The sequence below is a fragment of the Polyodon spathula genome, chromosome 21 (genome assembly GCF_017654505.1).
Source record: "Polyodon spathula isolate WHYD16114869_AA chromosome 21, ASM1765450v1, whole genome shotgun sequence".
NCBI classification, from domain to species: Eukaryota; Metazoa; Chordata; class Actinopteri; order Acipenseriformes; family Polyodontidae; genus Polyodon; species Polyodon spathula.
This window is the reverse complement of record NC_054554.1, coordinates 27,938,546-27,965,653: the sequence shown is the minus strand read 5'-3', so window position 1 is coordinate 27,965,653 and position 27,108 is coordinate 27,938,546. Positions and strand designations below refer to the sequence as shown.

General features: G+C 38.4%; 2 protein-coding genes across 4 annotated transcripts; both read right to left on the bottom strand.

Annotated features, from left to right (window-relative positions):
- Nucleotides 1–344: 344 nt before the first annotated feature.
- Nucleotides 345–14,119, bottom strand: LOC121296347 (peripheral myelin protein 22-like). Of its 2 annotated transcripts, none has more exons than XM_041221801.1 (5): nucleotides 13,947–14,119; nucleotides 8,671–8,761; nucleotides 8,124–8,217; nucleotides 2,846–2,986; nucleotides 345–940 (listed from the first exon to the last, which is right to left on the bottom strand). In XM_041221801.1, the coding sequence occupies exons 2-5, from the start codon at nucleotides 8,746–8,748 to the stop codon at nucleotides 780–782; spliced, it is 474 nt and encodes a 157-aa protein (XP_041077735.1). In that variant the 5' UTR covers nucleotides 8,749–8,761; nucleotides 13,947–14,119; the 3' UTR covers nucleotides 345–779. The 2 variants fall into 2 exon arrangements, with proteins under 2 accessions (XP_041077735.1, XP_041077734.1); XM_041221800.1 differs by lacking the exon at nucleotides 13,947–14,119 and adding an exon at nucleotides 10,164–10,295.
- Nucleotides 14,120–17,867: 3,748 nt separating this feature from the next.
- Nucleotides 17,868–24,360, bottom strand: tekt3 (tektin 3). Of its 2 annotated transcripts, none has more exons than XM_041221213.1 (8): nucleotides 24,257–24,360; nucleotides 23,212–23,830; nucleotides 22,124–22,207; nucleotides 21,539–21,609; nucleotides 20,670–20,813; nucleotides 19,862–20,084; nucleotides 19,280–19,434; nucleotides 17,868–18,480 (listed from the first exon to the last, which is right to left on the bottom strand). In XM_041221213.1, the coding sequence occupies exons 2-8, from the start codon at nucleotides 23,782–23,784 to the stop codon at nucleotides 18,264–18,266; spliced, it is 1,467 nt and encodes a 488-aa protein (XP_041077147.1). In that variant the 5' UTR covers nucleotides 23,785–23,830; nucleotides 24,257–24,360; the 3' UTR covers nucleotides 17,868–18,263. The 2 variants fall into 2 exon arrangements, with proteins under 2 accessions (XP_041077147.1, XP_041077146.1); XM_041221212.1 differs by having other exon boundaries at nucleotides 17,871–18,480; nucleotides 23,212–23,809.
- Between the last annotated feature and the right edge of the window lie 2,748 nt (nucleotides 24,361–27,108).

Genomic DNA, 27,108 nt, shown 5'->3' with positions numbered 1-27,108 from the left:
ACCCTAGCATAGTCCAGTACAGTACAGATCCAAGTACAGTGAACAGTTAGTGTGTCATTCCAATCTTCCAGAAGCTTTTATTAAAAAATAATAATAAAATACTTGACTATAATCCTCTATGTACAAAAGCAGTTACGTTACACGGAAGTAAAGCGTTTTGATTTTAATTTTTATATCATGTTAATTGACTCTCTACTGAGAGGGATAAATGGCTATCAATAATAGGAATGGTAAATACATAGCACCATTGTTTGAAACAAACAAAAAAAACAACACTTTTTTTTTTTTTTTTTTTTTTGGTTTATCTTCACATACAGAAAGTTATTTCAAATTTATCAAGCTACTTTTTATTTAATCAATTTATTATAGCAAATGTATTTCTCTAAAACGAACACAGCTGAAACACAAGCTCTCTAGACTTCTATTTTATACATGCGCTTTGGTTAACATAATCAAAATCAAATTTCGGGGGTTTTTTTTGGCGTCAGAACAAAGAAAAAAAAGAAAGGCACAAACATGTTTATTCCATCGTTACAATGAGTGTTCCGCAGGCCTGAATTAGCTTTACAAGAGCTTAAGAAGATATCTCTGGTCAAAAAAGCAAAACAATACTATGTACATGTATGTAAAAAGTGTTATAAATAGGTTTTAAACCATTTACTATATACATCTTCAAATTATAACAGTATTTTTTTTGTAAATTTTTCTTTTTTTTTTATCAGTTTCAATTCTGACTTTGGACGCTGCAGTAAAGACGCCTTGGTGCCATTGATGAAAGCTCATTCACGTTTTCTCAAGATTATGTAAATGAATCCGCTGATCAGAGCGATTGGGAAGGCGACCCAAGCCAGGATGTAAGCGTACCCATAGCTTGCCGCCTCCGGGACCCAATCAGCACTTTTCACGGTGTATATTGTCGCCCCGCTCATCACGAAAAGACCTAAAGAAAAGGGAAACAGGGTATATATTACTAGGGTGCCATATACATGTATATATTACTAAGGTACAGTCTGTTCTGATGAGTAGAACATCTTTTTATCGATTTACTTTTTAGGGAGTCATCTGGGATTTTTTAACTATGTGTTTCCACTGAATCGAATTTTCTTTAACCTCAAAAGATTCTGTGTTACAATATATTAGTCCAACCAAGAACTGAATACTCAAATGTACACAGACACACACACACACACACACACACACAAAGATGATCATGTTCTATGAATAACTGCATACACGGCAGTATAATGCTTTTAGAGATTATTTCCACAGCAATATAGCAAACTGGCTGGATTCCATAGATGTTCTCAGAACATTGCACAGAATGAGATGAGCATTAATATTTCAGTGTTATGAAGTCACATTTGATATTTCACGGCCTCTTTTGGCAAGTGCAGAGTAGCGCCTACAAGCTTGCCGCAGTGACATTTTAACTTATGCCACTCACACTGTTTCTCTCTGCCAACCATCGCTCCAGTGGGATCAGATTTTGCTCACATCCCATAATACAGTATTCATTTTTTTCCCCCCTCAGGCAAAAATCAATAACCCTAATTGCACGCAGATGAAGGCGCTGCAATTGTTTTATTTCGATGCCAGTGGGTGCGGGTGAACAATAGACAGCAAACACTGTTCCCTGCGCTCCCACTCCCAGCTGAGCCAAGGTTAAAACTCACTGCCTACATAACTGCTGCAGACACAAGGCTCACACAATCACAAGGAAAAGTCTTGATCTAGGCAGATTCTGTCTTCTGGAATGGGCTACCTAGTCATGCTGTCAAGGTAGAAACACTGCAATCCTTTAAGACCTAAATTGATAAAGCTCTGAGATCAATTAGATCCTAGGAACCGGACGTGCGCTTGTGGGCTGAATGTTGTTTTGTTCTTATTGTGGTTGAGATATTGCCTGACTCTGCATCGATTAGAACACAGAGAGGTGTAATAATAATAATAATAATAATAATAATAATAATAATAATAATAATAATAATAATAATACAACTTGTTTCCTGCTTACCAGAAAAGGATATTTAAGTTTAAACTTTGTGAAAGGCAACACCAAAGCACTATGTTAGCATCTCGACAAAGCTGCATAAAATTCTATTTGTTTTTGGTGATGCAGTGAGGTCTAAGTTAACCACTGCGATCACTTAGTCTGGCCTACTGCGCCACCAATCACCAACAAGTCTTTTCTGCATTGAAATGTTCTGCCATAATGAGACTATCCTGAATAGTGGGAGGACCTGAGTTCAGGTTTTCTGCAGTGTGACACAGTAAAAGCAAACAGTAAGCATAGGCAAGCATGAAAAAAACAACAGTAGCTTGGTGACTCAAGTTAAACAATGAAAAAATATCAAAGCATTGGAAACTACCATAGTTACTGCATAATTGTACCATTGTAAACCTTCATATAGTGGAAAACAAGTACGATGACACACCTACTCCTCTTAGAATTATAAATAATGAATAATAGGCACTAATGGATTTGTGTTGACTGACAGGCTTCTGTTGTATTCACTACTGCAGGTGATAAAAAAACCAGTTAAACAGAAATACACACAGCAAGAGGGTGCAAACAAGCCAATTTGTATATTTTGCATTCAGGGTTCCAGGGGCCATTTTGCTGTCTGTTATGTTCCGTACCACCAAGCCCTGCTCTGTTCAGGTAATTATAAGGAATTGACTGGATGCTGTGCTGGACGTAGCACAAGCATGAGCGGTGTCATAAATAAAGGTTCAGTGGAGAATGTAGGCAGCATAACAATGGTGTACGTTGATAAAATAAATACAATACCCTCCTGAAATGTAACGCTTTTTGTGACAGTCCCCTGGCCACAAATTAACTTACTTGCAAGTATCTGAAAGATTCCAGTGAAGAAGAAGCGCCCTCCCTTCTGGAGAGTGAAGAGCTGGCAGAAGAACAGGAACAAGGAAATCACGCTGAAGATGACGGACAGGATCATTGTGGCCTGGACCGCCTGAATCCATTCTGAAATCCAAACGAGACACATGCATAGGAAAGTCAAGACCCACCTTGTACACTTTGTTTTGCACATTTTGAAGGAAGAACAAAGAGTCATTTGGGTTAAACCAGGGGTGTTCAATCACGGTCCTGGAGGGCCGCTCCATTTTTAACAGGTAAAATGAGATCATGAACTAGTTCAGGGTCTGGATGGAGGTTTCATTGGTTCAATTAAACAATTTCGAACAGAGTTGGGACAAAGACCAACTTTGGACACCTGAGGGTTAAAGAATGAATGTTGTCTGCAAAACTATGGAGTATTTTAACCCCAGTTGTATAGTTACTCTCTGCTTTTATTATTACTAACTCAGGATACAATGAGGTAGTTCAAGATGCTAGTTCCATACTTCTCTTAAGATAATGTATTTCCCTATTGCCTTCCAATGATGTTTCTGTGTTTACTTGTTGATTTTTGCCTTGCTTTCAAAGGTATCCCCATGGTAAAAAATGCAATATCTCAGCCAGCTGTTTCAAGGAATGGGTATTCTCATCTCTATAGAAGGTAATGCACTGGAATAGCTTGGGTTACAAAGGAGCAGATATCAAGGCATTGAACCAAATTGCTTAATATGTCCTTGTAGCTGCAAAATGGAATGTGAAAGAGGCTCTGTCATACTGCCTGCATAATTCACTGGGGTGGAGTTAACTGCAACTCTATGGGAGAAAGGTGCCTTGTCTTGGGAAAGATTAGGGTGGAATGTGAAAGCCATACTAAATGACACGATACAGGTTTGTCAGTGTTTTGAAATGAATTGTCTCTCCTTTTAGCTTATTTGGTGGTCTATGACTTTTCTCACCCTTGTTGCAAAGTCGCTGCTTCTGATATGGAAAATAAACATATTAAATATATATCAGAATATATTTAAACATATTTATAACATAGAAATGTATAGTTATTAGTTTATTAATATAGAAATTTTCAGTCCATTAAAATAAAGGGCTTTACAATAATCTCTAGCACTACAGCATTAAATTGTTCAATACAAAAAAATGCCTGTTGCAGTCTCTAAAAAATAACATCAAAAATATGGGTTGTAGCGTATCAACATAGCGTAATCAATCAGACTGAGGAGTCTGCATCATCTGATACCACTAAACTCAACGTCTTCATCATCTGAACCTTCAGCATTGATGATGCAAGCAATTGTCTGAATCACTGAAGTACAGAGCAACTACTTTTAACTAAATTAATTCATCACAGTCATATCTATCATCTCTGGACTGATAACGGCTACCATTTCACCTATCAACAACTAATCAGCTCTGAAATTTCAACAATAGCAGTCTGGAAATACAAAGGTGACAGGCGAAAACTAAATGAAAGAGTTTTGCATGGTGTCTATACACCGCACTGCTCTGATCACCTTTACCATTCACATGAGGAAGGTCCTTCCAGTTGTTTAATCACTGACTATTTTGCACTTCAAGTACGTCTGGTCCTGACTGGGTTAAGGTGCACTAGAGGAAAAATTCAAAGTGTGCTTTAATCTTACAAACTTATACAAAGAGACATGCAGAAGTCTTTGTTTGCTGCCGCGAATGCAAAGTGCAACAATTTAAAATGCAAAGCCAGAGCCACGTCTATGAACACTGACATCGTCTGATCTCACCCTCCAGCTCAATCTGTAGCTTGTAATAGCTTTCAATAGCTACCAATAGCTGAAGTCTATCGAATGTGTTGCAGCTGGCTCAACCCAATTACCGGTTCTTATTTCTCGCACAGGGGCCATGCAAGCCACCTTTGTGAGTTCCAGTTTCTAAACAGAACACACAACCTCACAGGATTGCTTTGACAACTATCTCTTCTCATGTTCAGCTGCTTCTGCATTCTGAGTTTAGCACAGCCTTGAAGTGAAGGAATGCTTTCCCCAATGCCACAGAGGCTGTATCAAATCCCTATGAGGGATCAAAGACTAAATTCAATGTCATTTGCAGACAGATCCATTTTAAAGTGGACCCATGCATGAACCGACACATCTGTTAGGCTAGGCATTAGCAAATATGCATGCTGCCATCTGCAGAACTTTGCAAGCTTGATTCAAATGTCATTGTATAAACTTCGCTTGGTGGGGATCTTTCCTACGACGTCTACATTGCAGCGTCGTTATCGTAACCTCTACACCACAGCGCTTCAGTAGGAAAGCTTCAAACATTCGTTTTAATTGCTGTTAGCGGCCAGCTTATTAAAGATAACATTTTGAAAGTTTTGTAAGGAAACTTATTGAGGTAAGCGATTAAAAACAACAACAACAGACACAAGATACATTAAGTGTTGTAGCAGACACACTTTTTGGCTCATATTTGCAGTCTCAATTTGCATATTCCCAACTAGACCACATGAACTCAGACCAGCGTGCTAAGCAGAGCAGCTGATCATGCACAGCAGGGAGGGACAGAGATCTGACAGCTGAAGCAACAGCGAGAGGAGAAAGAGACATAACCCATACACAACTCGCGTTTCCCAACACACCCTGTTCACAAGAGCGGTTCACAATTAATTCTTACTATTTGCAATGATATTCCAACAGTTTGCACATGGTTACAAATTTTCATGTGAAGAATATCTTTTGGGGACCAATTATCGCTGGGACCAATTATCGCAGGCACCAATTATCACAGGGACCAATTATCATGGGGACCAGTTGTCATGGGGACCAGTTGTCATGGGGACCAGTTGTCGAGGGCAAATTTTCGCAAGATGAATTGACGGGAGCAAACTGACCTGCTCCTGGCACATAGTAAGAAAAGGCTCCGCCCTCTGTGTGCTTTCACGCGATTTAATTGGCTCTTGTAATGCTGAAATGTCTATATTCCCTGATTAGCATTACAAGAGCCAATAAAATTGCATACAAACTCCAGATTTAGCTGACCATATTTAGCTAAATCTTAAATTCTGTTAAGAGATTTAAGATTTATTTAAATACCTAGCTAAATGTTAAATCTTATTAAGAGATTTAACATGTAGTTTAATATTTAGCTAAATGTTAAATCTTGTAACTAGATTTATAAATTCTATCTGAATGTGCACATTTAAAAAAAACTTAAACTTTTATAAATCTGGGAAAAAATACAAGATTTAAGTTACACATGGCACCCCATAGCAGCAAGCATGCTTCACATCCTCCTCAATCACAGCATAATCTAAACCAGCAATGGAAATCCAATCTGACTGCTTCCCAGAAACAGACACTCACAGAGCTGCACAGCGTCAGACCAGCCTGATTTATTCCAAACTCACGACTGTTAGGGAAGCTGTAACTAACCTGTCAGCTCTAGAAATTCTGAAAAAAATGGATTCGCTCTAAACCCAGCAGTCCATTATAATACAAGAACGTTTTAATATATACAACAACACACGTGAAGGAGCGCAGATTCAAAACTGTCATCTTTTTTTCACTTCTCTATCCAAAAGTTGGAGCCACGCCACTCCGCAGCGGAGAAGTCATGCTAAACTTTACAAGGGAGTGCTGAGACAGACTGGCTGGTGCAGAACAGATTGCTTCCATTAAACCACACCTCTGTGTGGAGTACATTCTGACAGTGATTCCTGAAGAAACCCTGATGCAGTCATATTCACAGGGTGTGGAAGGTTCCTTTTTTAACTGTGTCCTCTTTTAAAGGATTACAGTAACAATAAGTGATGTGACGTAAGTTACAGAGAGCAGTGTCAGGACCACAGCACTGTCTGTCCACTCTGCGAAGTATAAGCTTCATTCCCTTCAAAAGTTTTTTGTTTTAAGGTAAGGCTTGATCAAACAGATGACAGAGAAACTCAAGAAACACCTTAGCCTGGCAGACAAATAATAGGACAAATGACATGTCACTAAAAAAAGCTGTTGCTAGGCTACACACTGCAGCACGTTTCTCCACTCAGATAGCTGGCAGCACTGCAAGTCTTCAAGCCCGTTCAGTCCCCAGATTGTCTCCAGTAGGAACAACGCTGAGAGCTACAGAACTTGTTTCATCAGAAAGGAATTGCATTCAATCCCAATTAGTCTACGCAAAAATCAAAATAGTGAACTAAAGAATATCACGCAGACCCTTATCTATTAGGGGATAAACACCTGAGAGGACCAAAAATCAAAGTGTACAAAAATCTATTTGCCAGTGTGCAAGCGACAAACAGTTTAACTACATCTCTAGCCATAGATTGTATGACCTAACGATTAATCATACAGGGTACATACGTACTGTACTTTAAATAGCGCCAGACTGCACACTCTCAACTAAGCTGCAAACACTACGAGCTGAATAAGGAAATATAACTCGAGGCCTATTTATACGAGGTTGAAGACGGGGGAGGGGGAGGAAGGGGGGAGGGGGAAGTGCACTTTCGACCAGACGCCGTTAGATGGCAGCAAAATGCCACCGCGGCGTGCAGGCACACCCACCTCCAGGATTAAGAGTAGGGTTGACATGAGACAGCAGCGAATGCACACACGCCCAGCTAGAAAATAAAGTAGCGGCAGAATATTGAAATAGAGTTGGCCTGTGCCGTTTTATGCAAACTAAAAACTACGTAAGCTTGCAAATTGCGACATCAATCCAAATATATTAAGTTTATTAGCAAACGCACAACTGTCTGAATTAATAATAATAATAATAATAATAATAATAATAATAATAATATTATTATTATTATTATTATTCAATTAATTAGTAGTAGTTTATTTTGATTTTGACACAATTTTATATAAATAGTATTTTATTTTGCTGTCAATGAGTGTAAAAGCATGCCACTGACATCTTTACACAGGTTACAGCTTGTTCAAGCACTATCTTTAGCAGCAACAGCTCAAAACTCTGGCTGCGTGGTCCAGTGGTTAAAGAAACAGGCTTGTAACCAACAGGTCCCCAGTTCAAATCCCACCTCAGCCACTAATTCACTTTGTGACCCTGAACAAGTCACTTAACCTACTTTCAGGTGAGACATTGTTAAGTGACTGCAGCTGATGCACACACCCTAGTCTCCTATCTTGTAAAGCGCTTTGTGATGGTGGTTCACTCAGAAAAGCGCTATATAATAATAATAATAATAATAAATAACTCCCCCATGCTATATCCATGTGTGGTTGGTTGTGGATGCAATGAGAACTTCACTCACCTGACGTGTTTGCAGGATCACAATGCGACCCCCCGTTGGTGGTGGAACAGTTTAGCCAAAGGTCTGCACTGCTACCGCTCGTCTCCACCCAGGTCTGTGATAAATACAATACACACTATCAACGACAGCCCTTTATTGAAGTGCGAATAATAGTGCCTCTGGCCAAAAAAAGCAGGTCAGTACAGTAAATAAACCTAGCATTTAACAAGTTCCATCTTGCTTCTTTATTAATTCTATAATAAAATCCCCACACACTGAATCAGCGTATTAAGGGCAGAACTAGTAGCAATACAAACTGAGAAATTTATTTTGTTTACATTTTAAACTGTTAACTGCTACGTGTGTAACTTGCGGGTTATTCTTGATGATGGATTTATAACAAGTTACAATTGAAACATTCTGTCACACACACACAATCACAGTTCATAACATCATGATAAGGCAATAAAACGCAGCTGTCCAGTTCTGTTTCTTTATATTATGCTGCCTGGGAATGCTAAATTAGCCCCCAAGTTAGTCAAATGCAAATGGAAAAAGTTATACTTACGCTAACAATAGTGGACACACACAAGAGCACTAAGGCGGCAATGTGCAAGAGGACGATTCCCAGCAACAAGAGGAGCATTTTCCAGACAATTCTAAAAAAATAAAAAATAAATAAATAAAAATAGAATCGAAAATCAAACAAATAAATTGTGGTTTTAGCAAGCTGAGCTCAACAACACCGCTACACTCGATGTACTACTGCAGAGAGCGCTCTGAATTGGGTGTGTCATATGCCTAATGCAGTAACACATTCTAACCGCAGGGGGGCAGGGCCGGTGGGCGCACGTTCCACGCAAAATGTAAAAATGAAAAGTTCAGGGGGAAAAAAAAAGAGTTTCAAAATAAACTTTCTGTAGTTTTCTCGAGTCTGAGAATTACAGAACTGGCCTAGAAATCTAAACGTAGCTAAACACAATGCAAACACACATAGCATGGGGCTGGTTTAAATATATAAAACATACCAGATATGTTTAAAGCACTTTTCGATATTTTAATATATATATATATATATATATATATATATATATATATATATATATATATATATATATATATATATATATATATATACACACACACAATTTTACGTTGGAAATTCAAATTAATTTTCTTAAATATTAAAGAAAAACAACTTCAAGCATTTTCTAGGCTTTGCACATCGTTCTGTTATCGTTGACGAATACAGCTCATGAGAAACAGATGGTAATCTTGTGTTTCCCACATCTGTGTTGGTAGCTAGCATTCCTCCGCGGGGTTGTTAGTGGCGTGGACCGTTATACTCACAAAGCCCCCATTCAGCGCAAACAAGAGCTTCACATAGGTAGAATCTCTTCGTTCTTTTTTTGTCCCCCAAACATTGACAATCCGACACTTCGTTTTTATGTATTTAAAAAAAAAAAAAAAAAAAAAAAAAAACGATTTAAAATTTTAAAAAGTAAATATAAGCAAAATAATCCCGATACATAAGTAAAGTATCAGAAAATGTTTCCGAAATTTTGATCTGGATTCTGAAAGCTTCTATTAGGGTATTCCAGAATTTTGCGTGTGGGTGTAAACTACTGTACATTAGCTAAGCAGTAAATGCTATATGATGCAGCTGAAGTATTTTATCACAATAGACTCAATGTAATATGCGGTTTGCAAACAGGAATTCATTGCAATTGTCTAAATAAAACGTGTAAAGCAAAAAACTAAAACAAAAACAAACAAACAAACAAAAAAAAAAACCAGCACAACCCAGCAATGTTAGGTTTTAGTGGTAAAAAAAAAGTCGATTAAAATCAATTTTTTTTTCCACCACAAAAAAAAAAAAACGAAAACAAAAAAAAAAGAAGTTGAAATTATTTTAAATGCACACTCCTGCGTTGAAACGATTCTGCTGTCGTACTAATTCCAAAATCATCCCGGGGAAAAGCTCCAACAGATTTCCATGAATAATAATATTAAACATAAGGCTTTCAAAATATAAATAAATAATTTCGAGATCCAACTTACTTAAGGATATAGAGAGTAATACAGAAAAATCCTTCAAATAAAGAACTGTAAGCAGATAAGAAGCAGAGTAAAACCACAGCACACGTCTTGAGCCCAAACTTCACTGCGAGTGTTTTGATGTCAGAGGTATCCGCTGGAGTTATAAACTTTCCCAATACGAGAGAACAACGCCCTGGATACGTCCCTACGTCAGGGTGAGCCCAGCTCTGACAGTTAACATAGTAATACAGCCGCAGACCGAGAAACGTGTAATCACAGCCAGGGGGAACCGCTTGGAAGTTATTAATAACAAGAGTATGGGTGTGTTTGTACTGTATGAATGAACGCATTTACATTGACCACTTATTGGGTTGCATGGAAACCGAAATAGGTTACGTACAGCTTATTATTTTATGTTTGATTTTATCGTTATGTACTATACTAGGCTACACCAACAACCCATCCCGTTTCTGCACAACGACACAAAAGTGCTCAATGAGTCTTTGGTGCTGTGTAACTAATGCTATTTTGAAACAGAGTGCGGTTCCTAGTTTTATAATTATAATTAATATCACTTTATACCACGCAAAAAAAAAAAAAAGCTTAATAACAATACAGAAAAAATGAATTTTGTAGGTAGCTTTGATCAGCTATGGAGAAGAGAAACACATATGTATTGATCTTTTTTTTTTTTTTTTTTGGCACCTTGGTAGATATATTGATCAGTAACCTATTCTATACTTGGAAACTGTGACCCACCCTCCAAGCCAAATGGAGATGCATCATTCTGCACTTAGACTACCTCCCTCTAACAAGTTATATAGCTGCACTGAGGAGGAGCTCAACTTCAAATGCTGAGAAATAGAACTCCAATCATTTGGCCCAGTTCAAGGTCGCTGTGTGGCTGTGTTGTCCTGGGAATGGGGTACACAAACATGTGAGTGAGTGTGTTCTGCAGCTGCAGCGCAGAGTCAGCGAGTATCAGAGGGAATGCCAGTGAAGCGTTTCCCCATGCAAAGGAAGGCAGACCCCCTGGTGTTCAAAGTATGTTGTTTAGTCACGAAACCCCTTCCTTTTTATCCATCCAGCCATGGGAGGGATATTAAACAAAGATGCACGTGTGTCAGGCACAGGGCTGTGTCAAGTCAAGAGGGGACTGTGATGGAAGGAACAGGAGATCAAAGTAGCTGTCACTAGTCTGCTGTATTTCATATGCTATTCACATGGTGGACTGCCCTCTTCCAGGAATGAGTATGGAACACAGCGATGGAACATGATGGGAACTCCCATTCCTACTGAGTGATGTCATGCACTAATTTCAGGAGCAAGGTCAAGGAAAATGATTCATAAACTCAATTGGTAACCCTTTCTATAATTCAAATTCAAATTTTTCTAGGAATAAATTAAATGCATTACACAGCAATGGTTTGAAAATTGGTTCCTCGTGGTCCATTCATAAAGCACCAAGCTAGACAATTTGGTTAAAGAACCATTAAGTACTACTAAATTAGGGTTATTATTATTATTATTGGTAATAAAAAAAATAAAAAAATAAATCTCATTTGCTTTTTACTTCACCCATGTCAGTAAATAAAAACACATTTGAAGTCAGCGAGCGCAGATGTTATTGGAACAAATTTTCTGCTCCAGGCTATTAGTAAATAAAGGAATGCAGTTATATCTCATTATGGAGTTGATGCTATCTCCTAACCATGCTGCTAATGCAAGTTGTTTCAATTACTTTTAAATTTCACTTAACCACACTGAAACATGTTAGCAGGCAGCTTGAGATGACAAAACACATTATGGGATGTGAAGGGAAAAAACACAGGTGCCTGATGTAGGCCTCATTTTGTGATCTTTTTACTTAATTATTTATTATGTTTTTTCCTCTTAAGATGGCCAATATTTAATTTATGTACAAACAAATTGTATATATAATGATAATATTCTGCACATATGCAGAAATTAAACATTTATTGTAACCACGCAACGTTCAGTACCCAAACTTAAAACTACAGTACAAACATTTAATTCAGTTACCACCCTTTTCCTTCATCAAAATATTTCAATATGAAACAAATTTAATGACAGCCATTTACATTTGCCAATAAGGCTTTGCAGACTCTTTGAATGTCAGAATCATCTATAGATTTTTCAGATGTTCCAAAATAGAATTATAGGGCACTGCTGATTCTACAAGGCTATTTCCTAATCCACCCCAAGAGGTCTAGCTGTAGATAATATTCTACAGATGCTGGACTCCAGTCTCCAGTCCAGATTAACTCTCAGATGCCACCTTTCTAGCCCCCCCCCCCCCCCCCCCCATGTATGTGATATATTCATCACATACATGCATTTATAATTTCACATGTCCAAATAAACATGTTCCCCTCCTGCTTTTTAAACTCTGTACTGTATCAAGTTTCCCATAAAAATAAAAACATGTGCTCTGGTCATAGCCAGCATTTGGGAATAGTGCATGAGAAACCATTCTGCAAAACAGCAATACTGGTGCCAAGAACTGGCATAGCCAGCCTATAATTAAATCTCTGTTGAATTCCTCTATACGCTGTACACATGGGAAAATATCAGCAGATGTTTGAAATGAAACAGTGGTAGTACTCTGGTATATGTACTAATATATGCTTGTGCTGTCATGGTAACTTTTTTTGTTTAGCGGCCAGTAGGCTCTTTATAACAGCTCAGATAATCTGTTTTATTTCCAACTTCTTGCGGTGTCTACTTCATAACCACCTGGAAACCTGCACACCACGTGGAGTGTTTGCTGTGCTCATGTAGTGGGAGCCGTGATAGTACCATTCCTTTCTTGTTTACTATGCTTATCAATTCTACGTTGTGCATTCCAGGGATTTTCTCTTATTTTTATTTTTTAAAACAACTGCTTGGAATCTGTGTTTCCAAGTTGTACACTTTCATTTTTAAATATTTTGAGTGCTTGCTAAGAGTTTATATTTGATAGTTTGGTGTACATATTTGTAGACATTTCCTTTTGCTGTTTGTGAAAGACCAGAGATCATGCCAGCAACATGTGCAAATTGAGTTCACTCCATTTGATTATACTTTAAGGGTGGGGTGGTATGAGTATTAGTTGATCCTTAAACACTGTTATAAATGGAACCTGAAATCTGTATCACATAACACATCTCTATCACCAAATATTCTAGTGTCTGCAAACTGCAATACATCAATAAAATAATCGATACATATTAAAAAATGATAATCATAGTTTAATTAAAACAAATCCTCGCTAAAGTCCCCCCACCTACCCAATGGACTGATCCAAAGTAATTGTAGACATATTTACAACAATGCTATTAGCCTGTGGTATTCTTGTAGCCACATAATGATCTTAGACCAAAACCCAATGCCTGTCACCAGCAGCTTTGATAGTAACAAGTTACATAATGAGGTGTTAATCTGAGCTGTGATTCAGCTCTAGCCTCATCTTCCCTTCTTATTAACTCAATAAGTGCCACCTGGTTTGTCCTTCTGCTTTGTACCTCTTTCTCACACCACCTGACCAGGTGAGAATATGTCCACCTTGGACAGTTTACAACACAATTACCCCCATGTGCCGTGTGAAGGAAGTGGCTCAATATAACCATGCGTGCAATTAACCTAAATGTTTTGTCTGAATCAATGCCTTTATATTATATATACTCATGGAAACTATACACAGTGGAACCATAGTTACCAATATCTTTTCGTTCACATTTAAATTTGCAGCAAAGCATATGCAAAAGATTGCCTGCAGTTGAAAACGAGGAAGGGAACACTTACCAGACGCAAACAAAGTTGTAGAAGCTCCAAGAGGCAATCCCCAGAAAGCGGGCCGGGTATGTGATGAAGTCTGCGTGACTGTCACTTCTTCCTCGGGCACTGCCTGCCTGTTCACGAGCTGATTCCTTGGTTACCACTACACTTCTAAAGCCACATGCATATCAGTTTGTACAGCTCCCACTCCAACGCCCAGATGTGTCATTGTGGCTTCATTCAGCTCAGCCTCGGCTATTTAAAGATACAAGGCACCCACTCCACAATGCATGAGGGCTGATGCATTGCTGAAAGGAAAGAACAGACCTGTCATTTGAGGAAAACCTTATCTCTGAGCCCCCGAACCTATCGGTATTAGAGAGGAAGTCAGATAGGCAGTATGTTACGCTAGAACTCCAGCAAGTGTCCGACTGATAACAGATAACAGTCTCTGCTGCCAGGAACCAAATCAAATTGCTGTTTCTAGAAAGGTCATCTCGGGCCCTGTTTAATAAGTAGAAATGTTCAGCCCTTTAGTCGCAGATACATTGTGTTGTCATGTCTGGTAATACTATGGTCTGCAAATGGTTCTGCTAGGGTCTCTTAAGGGCAATGCCCTGGGATTATAATGGGGTCCCAAAGGTATTTTTCTGACCGGTGTCATAATGCCAGCCCTTTCTCAGATATTCAATAACTTTATGACCTCTTTGGTTGGTCATTTATTCTCATGCCTATCAAGTGTCACATTTTAATCGCCAATCCCCCACAATTTAACTCCAGAAGGCATTAAGACCCCATTAGGTTCTGGGACACAGGACACCTTGTTGTAGTAAAAAATTTTGAGCCTAAAAAGATTGGGAACCATCTGTGTGTAAAGCTGCATGCAGCTGCTATAAAGAGCGAGGTAGGGTCTTTATGCCAGGGAATGTTTTCTATCAATTATTCCAAAGATGCTTTATTGGGGTTAGGTCATAGATTGGGCGAGCAAGTGCAGATGCTTGTTGAAAGAATAGGATTGAGGAGCACCAATACACAGAGGCGGTGCCTATTACCATAATGTTGCATTTAGGCAAGAACTCTGTCGTCCCATAATAGACCATTGCCTTTCAATTTGAGTCAAGGGAATGAGGAGGTCATTGGAGATGGTCTTCAAAGAAATCTTGGAACACGCTGTCAAATTGGCTCCAGGTACCTCAAGAGCCCCTTCAGATCACTCTACCCATTGCCCTTACACAACTAATAAACAATTCAATATTTCACAAAGCGCATAGGAGACCACCATTTCCATACAGTCCTTCATTATTAAAGCAGAAGCAAACTTGAAAAGCACATTCTTTATTTTTATGTCATCTGGTAACACGATTTGCCCCACAAATTTTGTGCCAGTGCATTTAGTTCCATAAATAAAATTTGCAAAATGATATGTTTTGTAGGCCAGCTTGATAGTATTAAAGCGTTGAAAGATCTCTTAATCCCTGCCAAGTAACAGAGAACAATGGTGCCCTGTCTCTTTAACAGGCCAACCGGGACTGTGCTGGGAAGGGCAGCATCAGGAATTCCTCAGATGCATCCTGGCTGGTCTTAGCCTTGAACTTTGCTGTTTATGGTGCAAGCGAATGCATGCTTTCAGACAAGGCCACTGGCTCTTCCAAAGATCACCTTTGGTATATTCAATGCTGACAATGAAATAGGCTCATTGATTTCAATGATATCTTAACCAAAAAGATCTGAGGCCAAGCTGTCAAATCTTTAACACCTATTATAGACTGTAGATGCACAGCAATCTGACTGTTACCACATACAATACTATCAACACGTTTACTACATAACCCTGTGGTAGAACTACATTATGGAACCATTTAACAGAACAGTATTCTTTTAAATTACGATTGTATTTTAGTTATACAATTGCCATGCATGTGCTGCCGTCATTATTTGAAACATAAACTAGGATTTAGTAACTATTTCAAACCACTTAATTACATACTGTACTTCAATAAATCCTTCTGGATTACCGAGTGCTGTAACAATAATGTAGTTGATGTAATTCATTTGAAAACAAAATGACATTTTTTTTTTTTTTTTTTTTTCTATTGAGACTGAGAGTGTTTGTACTTTCAAGCAAGGGCACTACTGATAATCGCTCAGAATGGCCCACAACATCTTTACTCCTTCCCAGAAAAGAGGATCTCTGAGCTCTGTTCCAGTCCTGATGAAGGAACAGAGCTACGTCTAATAGCAGTTGCATAGACTTATTGTTAGAACAGCATATGAAGCAATTGTAGAAGATGACTAAGAGGTACATTTGCCAAATCATAATTGTTATAAAAGAAACCCCTCCCTATTTGTACAGTATAACACGTCATGTACCTTAGTTACAAAAGTTATAGTATTGGGGAACAACAAGTCCTGTAGTGTCAGCATGCTGTTTTATAAGAACCAACACATGATAAACCTGAATACTGAAAACTAATTTCCCAATATAAAGTTGATTGTACAAAGTGCATGCATATATATATATATATATATATATATATATATATATATATATATATATATATGGTACTGTACAGCATAGGCTAACATGGTATACATATTATTAACCATGATCAAAGTATAGAAATGGGGAAAACATGATGAGAAAAAAAAAAAAGATATTCAGCAAAAACTTTTCATTGGGTTGTGCTTTCTACCTAATGCCATTCAAGCAGCAACACAAGAACTGTAAATCAAACTTCAGCTCCCCCTGGCCTGTAAACTGCAAGCTGAAAATAAACACGACAGACAGTGACTTTGGGCCAGTGCTCTTGAAACTTGGCAGGAGCTGTTGAAACTGCGCAACTGAAACCTTTGGCTTGAGCAGATTTCACATCTAGTGGAATGTTTTGCTTTAATTAAACACAGAAACTTTATATATATATACACACACACACACACAAGGACTACCTGGCTGGGGCATCAACAACTCCAACTGCTTTCCAATGCTTTGCTCCAACCAGGTATTGTGCTAGTGGTATACACTGTTATAAAATTAGTCCTTTAAAAAAGTGTATGATGGTCTTCTGGTCATATGCTACTGCATGGATTTCCCATTCTTTACAATGCATTTATTTTCTGTGTCTTTGTTTTACAATGCATTACCATACATAGTGGGGCTTTTACAGCAATACACTTGTTTTGTGCATACACTGTAGGTTAAGGTTAGCTTCACAATGGCCACAGATATGTCTGAACTTGTTTTAAAGGGAGAACAATTTTAATGTTGTGCAGAGGTTTCAGAGATTCAAATACAGACTGTCACAATGTTGACATTAACTGGGTGAGGTGAGTTACTTGTAAAAATGCAATCCAGTGCAATTACAGGCACTTTTATCTCAAGCCCTTTTAATTATTTACATGGGTTGAAGTCGGTCTTTGCATTGGTGTTCCAAAGCCATTCAAAGAAATGGGTATTGGTGATAAGAAGGAATGTGGTATATACTGTTCCTCAATAAAGACAGAATCTAGACCATAATAGATTTGAAGCACTTGCCATAACACTGTCAGTTGGACGTATGGCATTTATATCAGACTTAACCAAAATATAAATAATCTACCTAGTTGTTTATGCTTGTGTGTGTGTGTGTGTGTGTGTGTGTGTGTGTGGACTATTTGTCTTTTGTTTCACAGATTACTGTTTCCAGCTGGGTTCACCCCCTAACTGGTTTGGAAACTGAGTCGATCACATCTGCCGAACACAAACAGATACTTGAGATTTACAAGTGCTTGGAAGTAAACAAAAACTGATAGCTCAGATGGTAGATCTTTTCAGTGATACTAACAGAAGTTTAGTGAGACATTCTTTACAACCAACAGACATCACCATGCCAAGCACAAGCCATCATTCAATTTGAAACTTTTCAAAGTTAATTTCAATCAATAACAGCTGCCGATATATATATATATATATATACACACATACACACATACACACACACACACACACACACACATACAGAATAATTTACAGGGTACTGTATGGCAGATCACCACTAATTTGTCCGTAAACAAAAAGTCATAATTAAAGTAGTCATCATGTAAATGCAGTGCTTTCATGGACTAGCTGCACTCTGTGAAAAGGGTGACACAGCAAGGTTTAAGTGACAAAGCAACAGCATGTGTTTTATGGGATGGAAACCATTGTAGTGTAAAAATCAAGTCAAGAACCCCAGGGGGGGGGGGGAGGGGGGAGGGGGCTGTGGGATAAAATAAAAATAATCATCACATTTTAGCATGAAAGTGCCCTATATATTTAATGCCATACACCTTTTCTTCAAAATACAATCCTTTTTGGAATGCAACCCTTCATGTGTAGCCCACCAGCCTGGGGGTGCTGGGGAAGCTCTTGCGCATTGACATGCATTTCTCCTGGTCGATGAACAGGGAGTTAGCCTTGATGGACAGGTCATGCTCCAGGGTCACTTTGGTGTTGACCAGCATCTGAAGGGTCTTCTCTGCCTCCCAGAGCCTCTCCCGCAGTCTCTGAATAGTGTCGTCAATCTCACGGACTTCACTAACCAGCCTGCGAACAAGCAACCGCACAAAACATGCATCGTTTATTGTCATAACTGAACAAAATGATAACGTTAAGTATATAGGGAAATAAAGTACCATCAACTGTATAATATATATATATTTTTTTTTTTTCAATAATCTCTTTAATAATTTCTTGTCCTACCAAATATTATGTTTTTTCCTTCTTCAGGCTGAACCAATGAGTTGTTTTTGCAGTCTTCACCAGTCTAGCCTGTGACCTTTTATGTTTCTGTGTTTTTGTGCAGCAGAATAATCAGGTCTCATGCAAGAACAGTTCTACTGCACACACGTATGACAAATGAGGGGCAAATCCAAACTGAGCACCTCATTAGAATTCACTGATTTCGAATGTTTAGTATAATAATCCCACTATCTGATTGTTGACAAATGAACCTGACCTGAACCTGTGCAGATTATGCTACTAGCCTACAATACCATGCAGCTGTAATTATATGCCCTCTGAAAACATCCCTTGAACTCATCAAAGCTGAACAGCTGATTATTTAACAAGGAGCTTTAAAAAGGCGTTCTTTTCTAAAAATTGGTATTTAAATTATAGTGATTTGGGTATAGTAGACTAGTCAATACTCAAACGTAGCAGCAGGTTTAAGTCGCCTAGCCTGGACTCTAAACAGCTCCAGTGTCTTTTTGTGTTGTGGAAGTGCCATGTTTTGGCAGAGAGTAATGGGGGAAAGGGCACATGTGTGAATATAAGCAGACATGCTTCAAAAAGCAACTCTTGAAACAGACTGAGCTATGCAGCTGCAGGGTGCTTCTGAACTGACCGAAGCTGAGCAGAGTCCTGGCACAGCTCCACATTGGGCCTCCTTGTGCGCTCATCCAGACGAGTGTGGGCCACTTTGAGAGGGCTCTCCTTGTCCCGGATGGCCTTCTTCAGGGCCTCAATGAGCATTTCGGTTTGGAAGATCTCCTGCAGGGTCTAGACATTAGGGTAAGAAATCGACAACGTTTTAATCAAATTCTTGAAATGGGGGTTAATGAGTCTCCAAGGGCAGAATACTTTTGCAATAGAGAAGTCTTAATAAAGAGCCTAACACACACCACACAACAAGTATGAGAATTTAATCACACTGTTTATGTATGCTCAGGAATGCCAAGAGGGTGAAACAAAAAATCTGCACAGATAAAGGCACTGTTACATTTAGCAGAGGTTGTACATTGTTCAGAAACAAGATACAGTGGAAACACAGCTATGTGTGGATATATAGAAAGGACCGCTCTTTAGTTTTACATAGGAGATTTTTCATTTAGATAACAGCAAACTCACTGTGCAATAGGTCCGGAGCCCTGGCATTACTGAGGTATCCAAATGTATATTTTTATTTCAAACTTTCTGTAAGAGTTACCTTAGCCAGGTGCATCTGCAGCTTGTTCTTGGCATCGGCCACCTCGGACAGGCGGTTGGTAAAAGCCACGTTGACGTTGTTGAATTGATTCCACATCTCGTTAGATGTTGTGTTGAGAAGAGTTTCGATGTCATGGCGCAGCTTGGCTGAGGCAGCCCGCTCAGCCTGGGAGCGGAGGATGTTATTGTCCGTAAACTTGGCCCAGGACTCGGGCACTGAAACTCTGCACAGGAAAGTAAACACGTGTTACCACACCCGGGCAGAGGCTGGCCCTGGGAAGCAGAGCTCGCTGAAGCAAACTGGGAATAATCAGTTATCCATGAGCTGGTACGGGCAGCATTGACACATTGGGATCCTGAAGCAAAAGGCACTCGCTGTTGGTCACAGATATTACCTTATGTGAAGGAGATAATACTGAACCCTTTGCAGTCCCTAATGTGCAAACCGTTCTGATAAATAGGAGCTATACATATTAACATGTTTCATGAAGCAGCCCTTAAGAATTAAACTAGAACAGAAGAATGTGAACCATGAGCACTAAAAAACAGCACTTTCTTTCTCACATGATGGAGTAGCCAAGCGTTAAAAGACTTCAAGGGACACAAGAACAGTTTGCAAAATTGAAGGGTAAGAGTAATTTACTCCCCAGGGCTACACTGCAAGCCTAGGCTTACCACATGACTCCATGTACACTAGGACAGTTTGGGACAGTTCAGGCTTTTCAACTCACATTGCACTGCATTCTGGTCCCAAGCAGTCATATGGTAAGCCTTATGCATGCCCCCTTTTAAAAAGTGTTTTTGCCTACGTTGCATCGATATTCTCCACCCCACGGAAGTAACTGATGCCATCAGAGGTGTTTCTGAGATAATGGCACTTGTCATCAATCCTGTGCGCGATCAGTTTGTCATTGATGTCTCTATCTAATTCGTGTTGGGCTGCTCTGTTGGACCTAAAAAAAAATTATAAAAAGACACACAGTGTCTAAGAATGAACAGAAAGATATACGACTAGCATTCACTTTTTACACAAGCACACTTACATTCAGTTGATTGCAGGCAACTAAGTGCCTCCTCTATCTGCAAGCAACCAACCTCTGTGAAGTTGCCTAGAATATAGGATACCTAAAGCCTGGAGACCTAGTTGTCTCTTTTACTGATATACAGTACACAACTTAGTCTTAACATAAGTCAGTGATCTCAGTAAATATTTCATAAGCATTTCTCATTGTGTATGCTTGTGCTGCTCAAGACACTTTCCAACACTGAATCTTTATTACTGCTATTGGGGGGAAGTAATGGGATGTAACATAACAATACCGAAAAAACACAACTCAGTATATCCTTATATTAGAAAGTTAAGCCATATAACTATTGTGTTGTTTTTAATCAACTCTTACTGCAGACCAGTGATGACACTCTTAAGTCTTGTTAAAGATAAAGTGCTTTAAATAAACTAATCAAATAAACACAGTACTTGTAGTTATGTAGTTTACCATGCTTATATCCTATATATTTACACCTTTTTTTTATCACAATTTCACTGTGTTTTACTACCACGATGCTTGATTATTGAAGCTCCTTTTTCTTTAGCTATCTAGTAAATAACATTAAATGAATGTATGTTTGTTTATGGCATGCTATCCCGTTCAGTGTTTTCTATTGCCTGCTCCCTTACGCGAGCTGGCTATTGGCTGCATCCAGAGAACATCTCATTCTCTCCTGGCAGCCCTTGATGGATTCAACCTCCTGTTTAAACAAAAACATATACATGGTAATTCCTTATATATAAATCGACAACAAACAATATACTGTTTGTACCACATGATATAGTTTGTATTGAGCCGGACAATTAAAACACACATCTATTATTAGTAAAAACTCAATATATTTTTATTTAAATGTAATTGACCAGGACAGTTCAGTGAGACTGCTGTATTTTAACGATAAACTAATTTAATATTAAAATTTATGAAGCAGCAATGCATGTCTGTAGGACAACAGTAGCTTTTTTGTCATTTTTAAATACATTCAAGTTTGATACACTATATTATTATTATTATTATTATTATTATTATTATTATTATTATTATTATTGTTATTGTTGTTGTTAATAATAATAATAATAATAAATAATAATAATAATAATAATAATAATAATAATAATAATAATAATAATAAAACATTTCTACCACTGGTACTCTTCATAAGATGCAATAATTTGTACATGTCAAGTCAAATATAATTAGAGAACCGTTCTAACCTGAATTAAATCTTTCTCCACTTTATCATGGACCAGGTCAATGGACATTCTCTTCTCTCTGTGGTACAAACACTCCCGAGCGACCTGTCAATTCAAAACAAAGGTTTGCCTTATAAACACTGGAGCAGTGCAAGCGCATTGTCTTTCGGTTGCTGTACCGTATTTTGCTTAAGTCAAAAATTCACAGCTTCACTATTGCAGAACATTTTGGTAAACCACAGTGAACTGCTAAATAAATAGCCTGACCATTCTGAATAGCATCTTACCACAAGGGCTGAGTTTAAAAATAACAATATTTTTTACTAGTTTTACCATTAATACTAGTAATGCTACTGCTACCAATAATAATAATAATAATAATAATAATAATAATAATAATAATAATAATAATAATAATAATAATAATAAGGAAAGACAAACTACACAGAATCCTAATACAATAGTATTGTGTGTAAAGAATATCAAGGTGCTCAGGCTATTGATTACCTAAATGTCTGTAAATGAACTGTCCTGATATCTGATAGCACACCTTAAAGTGTGCATGTCACCAGAGCTTTAGCCACATCAACACTACTTAGGCCCAAAGCTGGAAACCTAATAAGATAATTGACCACATTCAATCAGTCTGTCTGCTGTTGCCAGGTTACCTTCGCTTTAAAACAATTTCCACTTTCCAGTGACCCTCTGCGGCCAAATGCCAGGGCACTGGTGTGTCAAGTGCTGGTCCTGCGCCCCTAGTACTGCACATTACACCAGGGTGGATATACAATGCCCACGTGTACTTGTACTCCTTCAATAGCGCAGCCCATGTGGTTTTAGTAGCATAAAATAGAGGGTCACTGTGGCATCATCGCTTGATATAAGTGGATCCGTGTAAGATGTAATAGTCAAGGTATACCTAATTTATCTGGACATCAAAAACTGGGACTAGAATGTGTGCAATTGTGTTTGAAATAGGAGCTTATATACCTGTATTCATTCTTCCCTAGCAGACAAAACTAAAAGAAGTGTGGTATCCTGAGGGGCACAGGTGGTACTGATACATGCGCTCCTTCTAATATAAATCATTGCTTTGCCATTAAGCTCACCTGCAGAGGCCCTTCTGTTTCAGCCAGGGCCCTCTCTAGTCTCTTCTTCACCTCGGCCAGGGCGTTGGTCTCCCCGATCATGTTCTCGATCTCGTGGTTCAGCTCGGACTTCCAGAACACGATGTCGTTGAGCCGCTCCCCGATGTTCCTGCTGGTGGTGCTCTGGGTCTTTCTGGTCAGCTGCTCTTTGTCCTGGATGAGACGGGCGGTGTCCACTCGGAGCCTCTCAGCGCTGTGCCTCGAAGACTCAGACTCCATGTAGTTGTTGTGGTTCGACTTCAGCCAGTCCACAGGGGTGTAGCGGGCGAACAGGGCCGTGCGGTTAGAAGGAAAGCTGCTGACCTTGGCCTGGATCAGATCCGGGGAGATTCTGGAGGTAACACCGATACTGGGAACGGCAGACGCTGTTCTGAAGTACGAGCTGGGTCTCCAGGGTAGGTACATGCTCTGGCTCAGGATGAAGTGGGGGTTCTTGTAGCTGGAAGCCATTGTGGAAATAGCAGGTAGAAAGTTAGTGGACTTCATACCTGGGCGAGTATACGTGGCTGTATGGGTAGAACCCAAAAGCGCCATCGTGGAAGAACTGTTTGCTCTTTTCCTGTAAGGAAAAAAAAAAAAACTGGTAAAGGACAAAAAAATGTTAAAAAAATAAACAGATAAATTAACATTTCAATGACAACTGGCATAAGTAGGCAAGCACTATCTCAATGCAGACAGGGTGATTAAATAGCTTACAAACTATGTCAACAACAACAACAACAGCAAACACTTTAGTTAACATATACAAATAGGGTCGCATTATATATTTAATATGCTACCTTTCTGTCTTCGTGTAACGTTTATATACCATGCATTTTTATTATTTAGTTTTACAGAAATACAGTTTTTTTTTTGGAGGGTTGGGGGGGGGGGTTATATTAATATCAGTGACCCCCCCCCCACACACACAAAAAAAAATATATTATTTTTGCTACTAATAACATGTATCTGTAACAAAATATTTGGCGGTTTATAAATATTTTGAAAGAAAAAAAACCCCACGTACCTGAATGTAAATGTGCAGCGCCGCGGTTACAGCATATCTGAATTAGTGTGCGCCCCTTTACAGAGCGGCTCTCACACCTCAGCACTTAACAACCTGAGACAGTTCCTATTGTGACTTCTTCTTGATTGGCAAGTTCTCTGGTCAATTAGATAAAAAGGCTTGCACTGGAGGCGTGACGCTAAGTGTTGTATAAGCCAATCATCACAAAATAGGCAGGGACCTGAAAGTTAAGTTTTACTTGCTTCGTTGCCATGGAAGCGGTTGCTCTCGGTAACCGGCAATCCAAGGAGATCAGACAAGGCAGGAGATGCCAAAGTTTTTCAGGGGAGGTAGGTTTTAACAATCCTTACTGTTCTGTGTAGATAGAAGGACAGTGGTCCGTGAAATGATTTTATAGCTGATAAAAAAAAAAAAAAAAAAAATGAAACACGTGTGAACTAGTTTTTAAAGCCCAGGTGTACTTCAGGTTAATTATTATTATTATTATTATTATTATTATTATTATTATTATTATTATTATTATTATTATTATTATTATATTATTATTTTATTTTGTATTGTTATTTTTGAAAAAAAAAAAAAAGCATTATTTCTATCTGCATTAAATTAAATTAAATTGCTTCATTTATGAAGTACAGTAATTAATTATTGATTAAGGTACTGGTAATGTAACTAACAGTTCAATTAGAAAAGAAAGCAAGAAAGAAAGCAAGAAAGAACCATAATTTCCCATGCCATTATTAATTAATTTACATATCCTATTCGTTTTGTCCTTTTTACTTTATTACTATAAAGCATATGAAGATAAGAGATCGTTGAATGGGTTATGTGAAGTGTCAGATTGCTGTGTTCACAATTTCCTTTATTGTGTAACACTGCCTGGCTCTAATCTGTGTTGTAAATGTACCCCTTGGCTAGCGCCCCCTAGGGTGAAGGACTGCAGAACTGCAATGAGAGGGATTAGGATTGGCTAAAGTTGCGCTTGCTCACATTTTGAACAAGGAGCTATAAACGTCAGTTTTAATATATATTGTATTGTTTCCCACATTCCTGTTGCATTTCCAATGTTTATCCAAAGTCACTAAAGTACCTCTGCTCTTTCTATAATGTTATCTTTTTATTTTATATTTTTACATATTGCTTCCAGCATTCATAGGAAGAGCTCTCTTAGAATTGAACTGAGTCAGTATTAAGATAATTACTTGTTGACAGCAGACAGTTCACACTTAACCGTGGCATAACATGCTTGTAGGTGGTGGCTGTGTCTTTTTAAAAACTCTGCAGCTTGTAGGTGAATAGTAATTGGGAGCTACACCAGGGTTGTCAGCAGTGGGGAGTGGTAACCAAGACCCAAAATGAATGGTGGTCTATTGGAAGATTTCATTAGGGTTCATGCATGGGTAACCAGTATAAATAGTCATTGTATGATTCTATTGACAACATTGATCGATCGTGGTATAGGAAGCTAAGGTATATGATTCCTGAGTAATGTAGGAAATGAATAACCAGGATCTATAAATAAAAAATTATCCTTTGTTAGAGCTAGATATCTGACATACTGACAGCAGAAAAAAAAAAAATAAACAGCCAATTAGCTCAGTCCAGACCCTTCAGAGAGAGGAAATGAGCCAATTAAACCTGTCTGGTCACAGCTGGGGTTAACACGAAACAGGAAGAGAGGTCCGTTTCAGTTTCTCATTGCATCTTATACCATATTGATTTTTCTAGAATGGTAAATACTGCATGCTTTTTAAACTAAACATATGCTTAATTAAGATATCCCTTGGTAAAAATGAAAGAAAACCCTCTGCAAAGCATACATAGTACAGCTGACTCCTTTCTTCTGACCAATTCCGCATTAACTACTTTTGTTTTAAGTAGATATTCCAGATAAGAGTACAGCTAACTTCTGCAGAAACGAGTGCTCTACATTTACTGTTGCACCAGTGTTTTGCCTAAAGGATGGACTGTCTTCTCCTATTAAGCTTCTTAGTTTGCCTGTGAATTCTGCTCCCTAGAAGGGGAATCAGATGGGTTTCTGTGGGGGAAAAAAAAAAAATTCTGATATGGTCCATATGTTTTAGTTTTTCTTCAAAAAACATCAAACGTTCCGTGCATATTGCTCTGTGAATAAACAGTTCTAATCAAACCTCAAAAGAAAAGAACATGCTTCTTTAGGTTCTTGTGAACAGAATGATTTTTCCAAATTTTTTTTTTTTGGACAGTTGTGGATACCTTTGATTGGAAGCATGCCCTTTGAATCTATGCTGAACAAGACAAGCGTTGAGCTAATCATTTTCCACTGCTAAGCTTGCACAAAGCAGCCAGCAGCCGTGCATGGGGGTTCTTAGCAACCAAGTCATTATGTTAGCAAGTCTGAAATATAATGTATACTCTGATTGTATAGTGAGGGGAGGGAAGTCATTTATTATTGTATTATTCTTTAATCAGGTCACTGAGAGATTAAAAAAGGTTGTGAAAAAATATCTACTTCAAATGATTTCAGTACTTAACCTATTTTTTATTACTGAAATTGCAATCTATATACCTTTGCAAATCGATTTCCTTTGTTTCCAAGAAACAGGTTTTTAAAAGAAACCCTTAGATATATACTGTTCTTTAAACAACAGGGAATTGGTAGATAGCAAATTCCTTCGCTCCACTTTGGATTCTTGGAGTCATGCTATTTTGTTTGGATACAGCTGCGAGGGGTGGGTGCAGATACTGTGTACTTCTGGCAACATGTAGCTCCCTAAGCACTGCTTCCTTTACAGATTAAATGAGCCATGCTTACATTTCATCTGAAAAAAAAATCAGTGGTAATGTCATTATTTCCAAAAGTCCGCCCCATT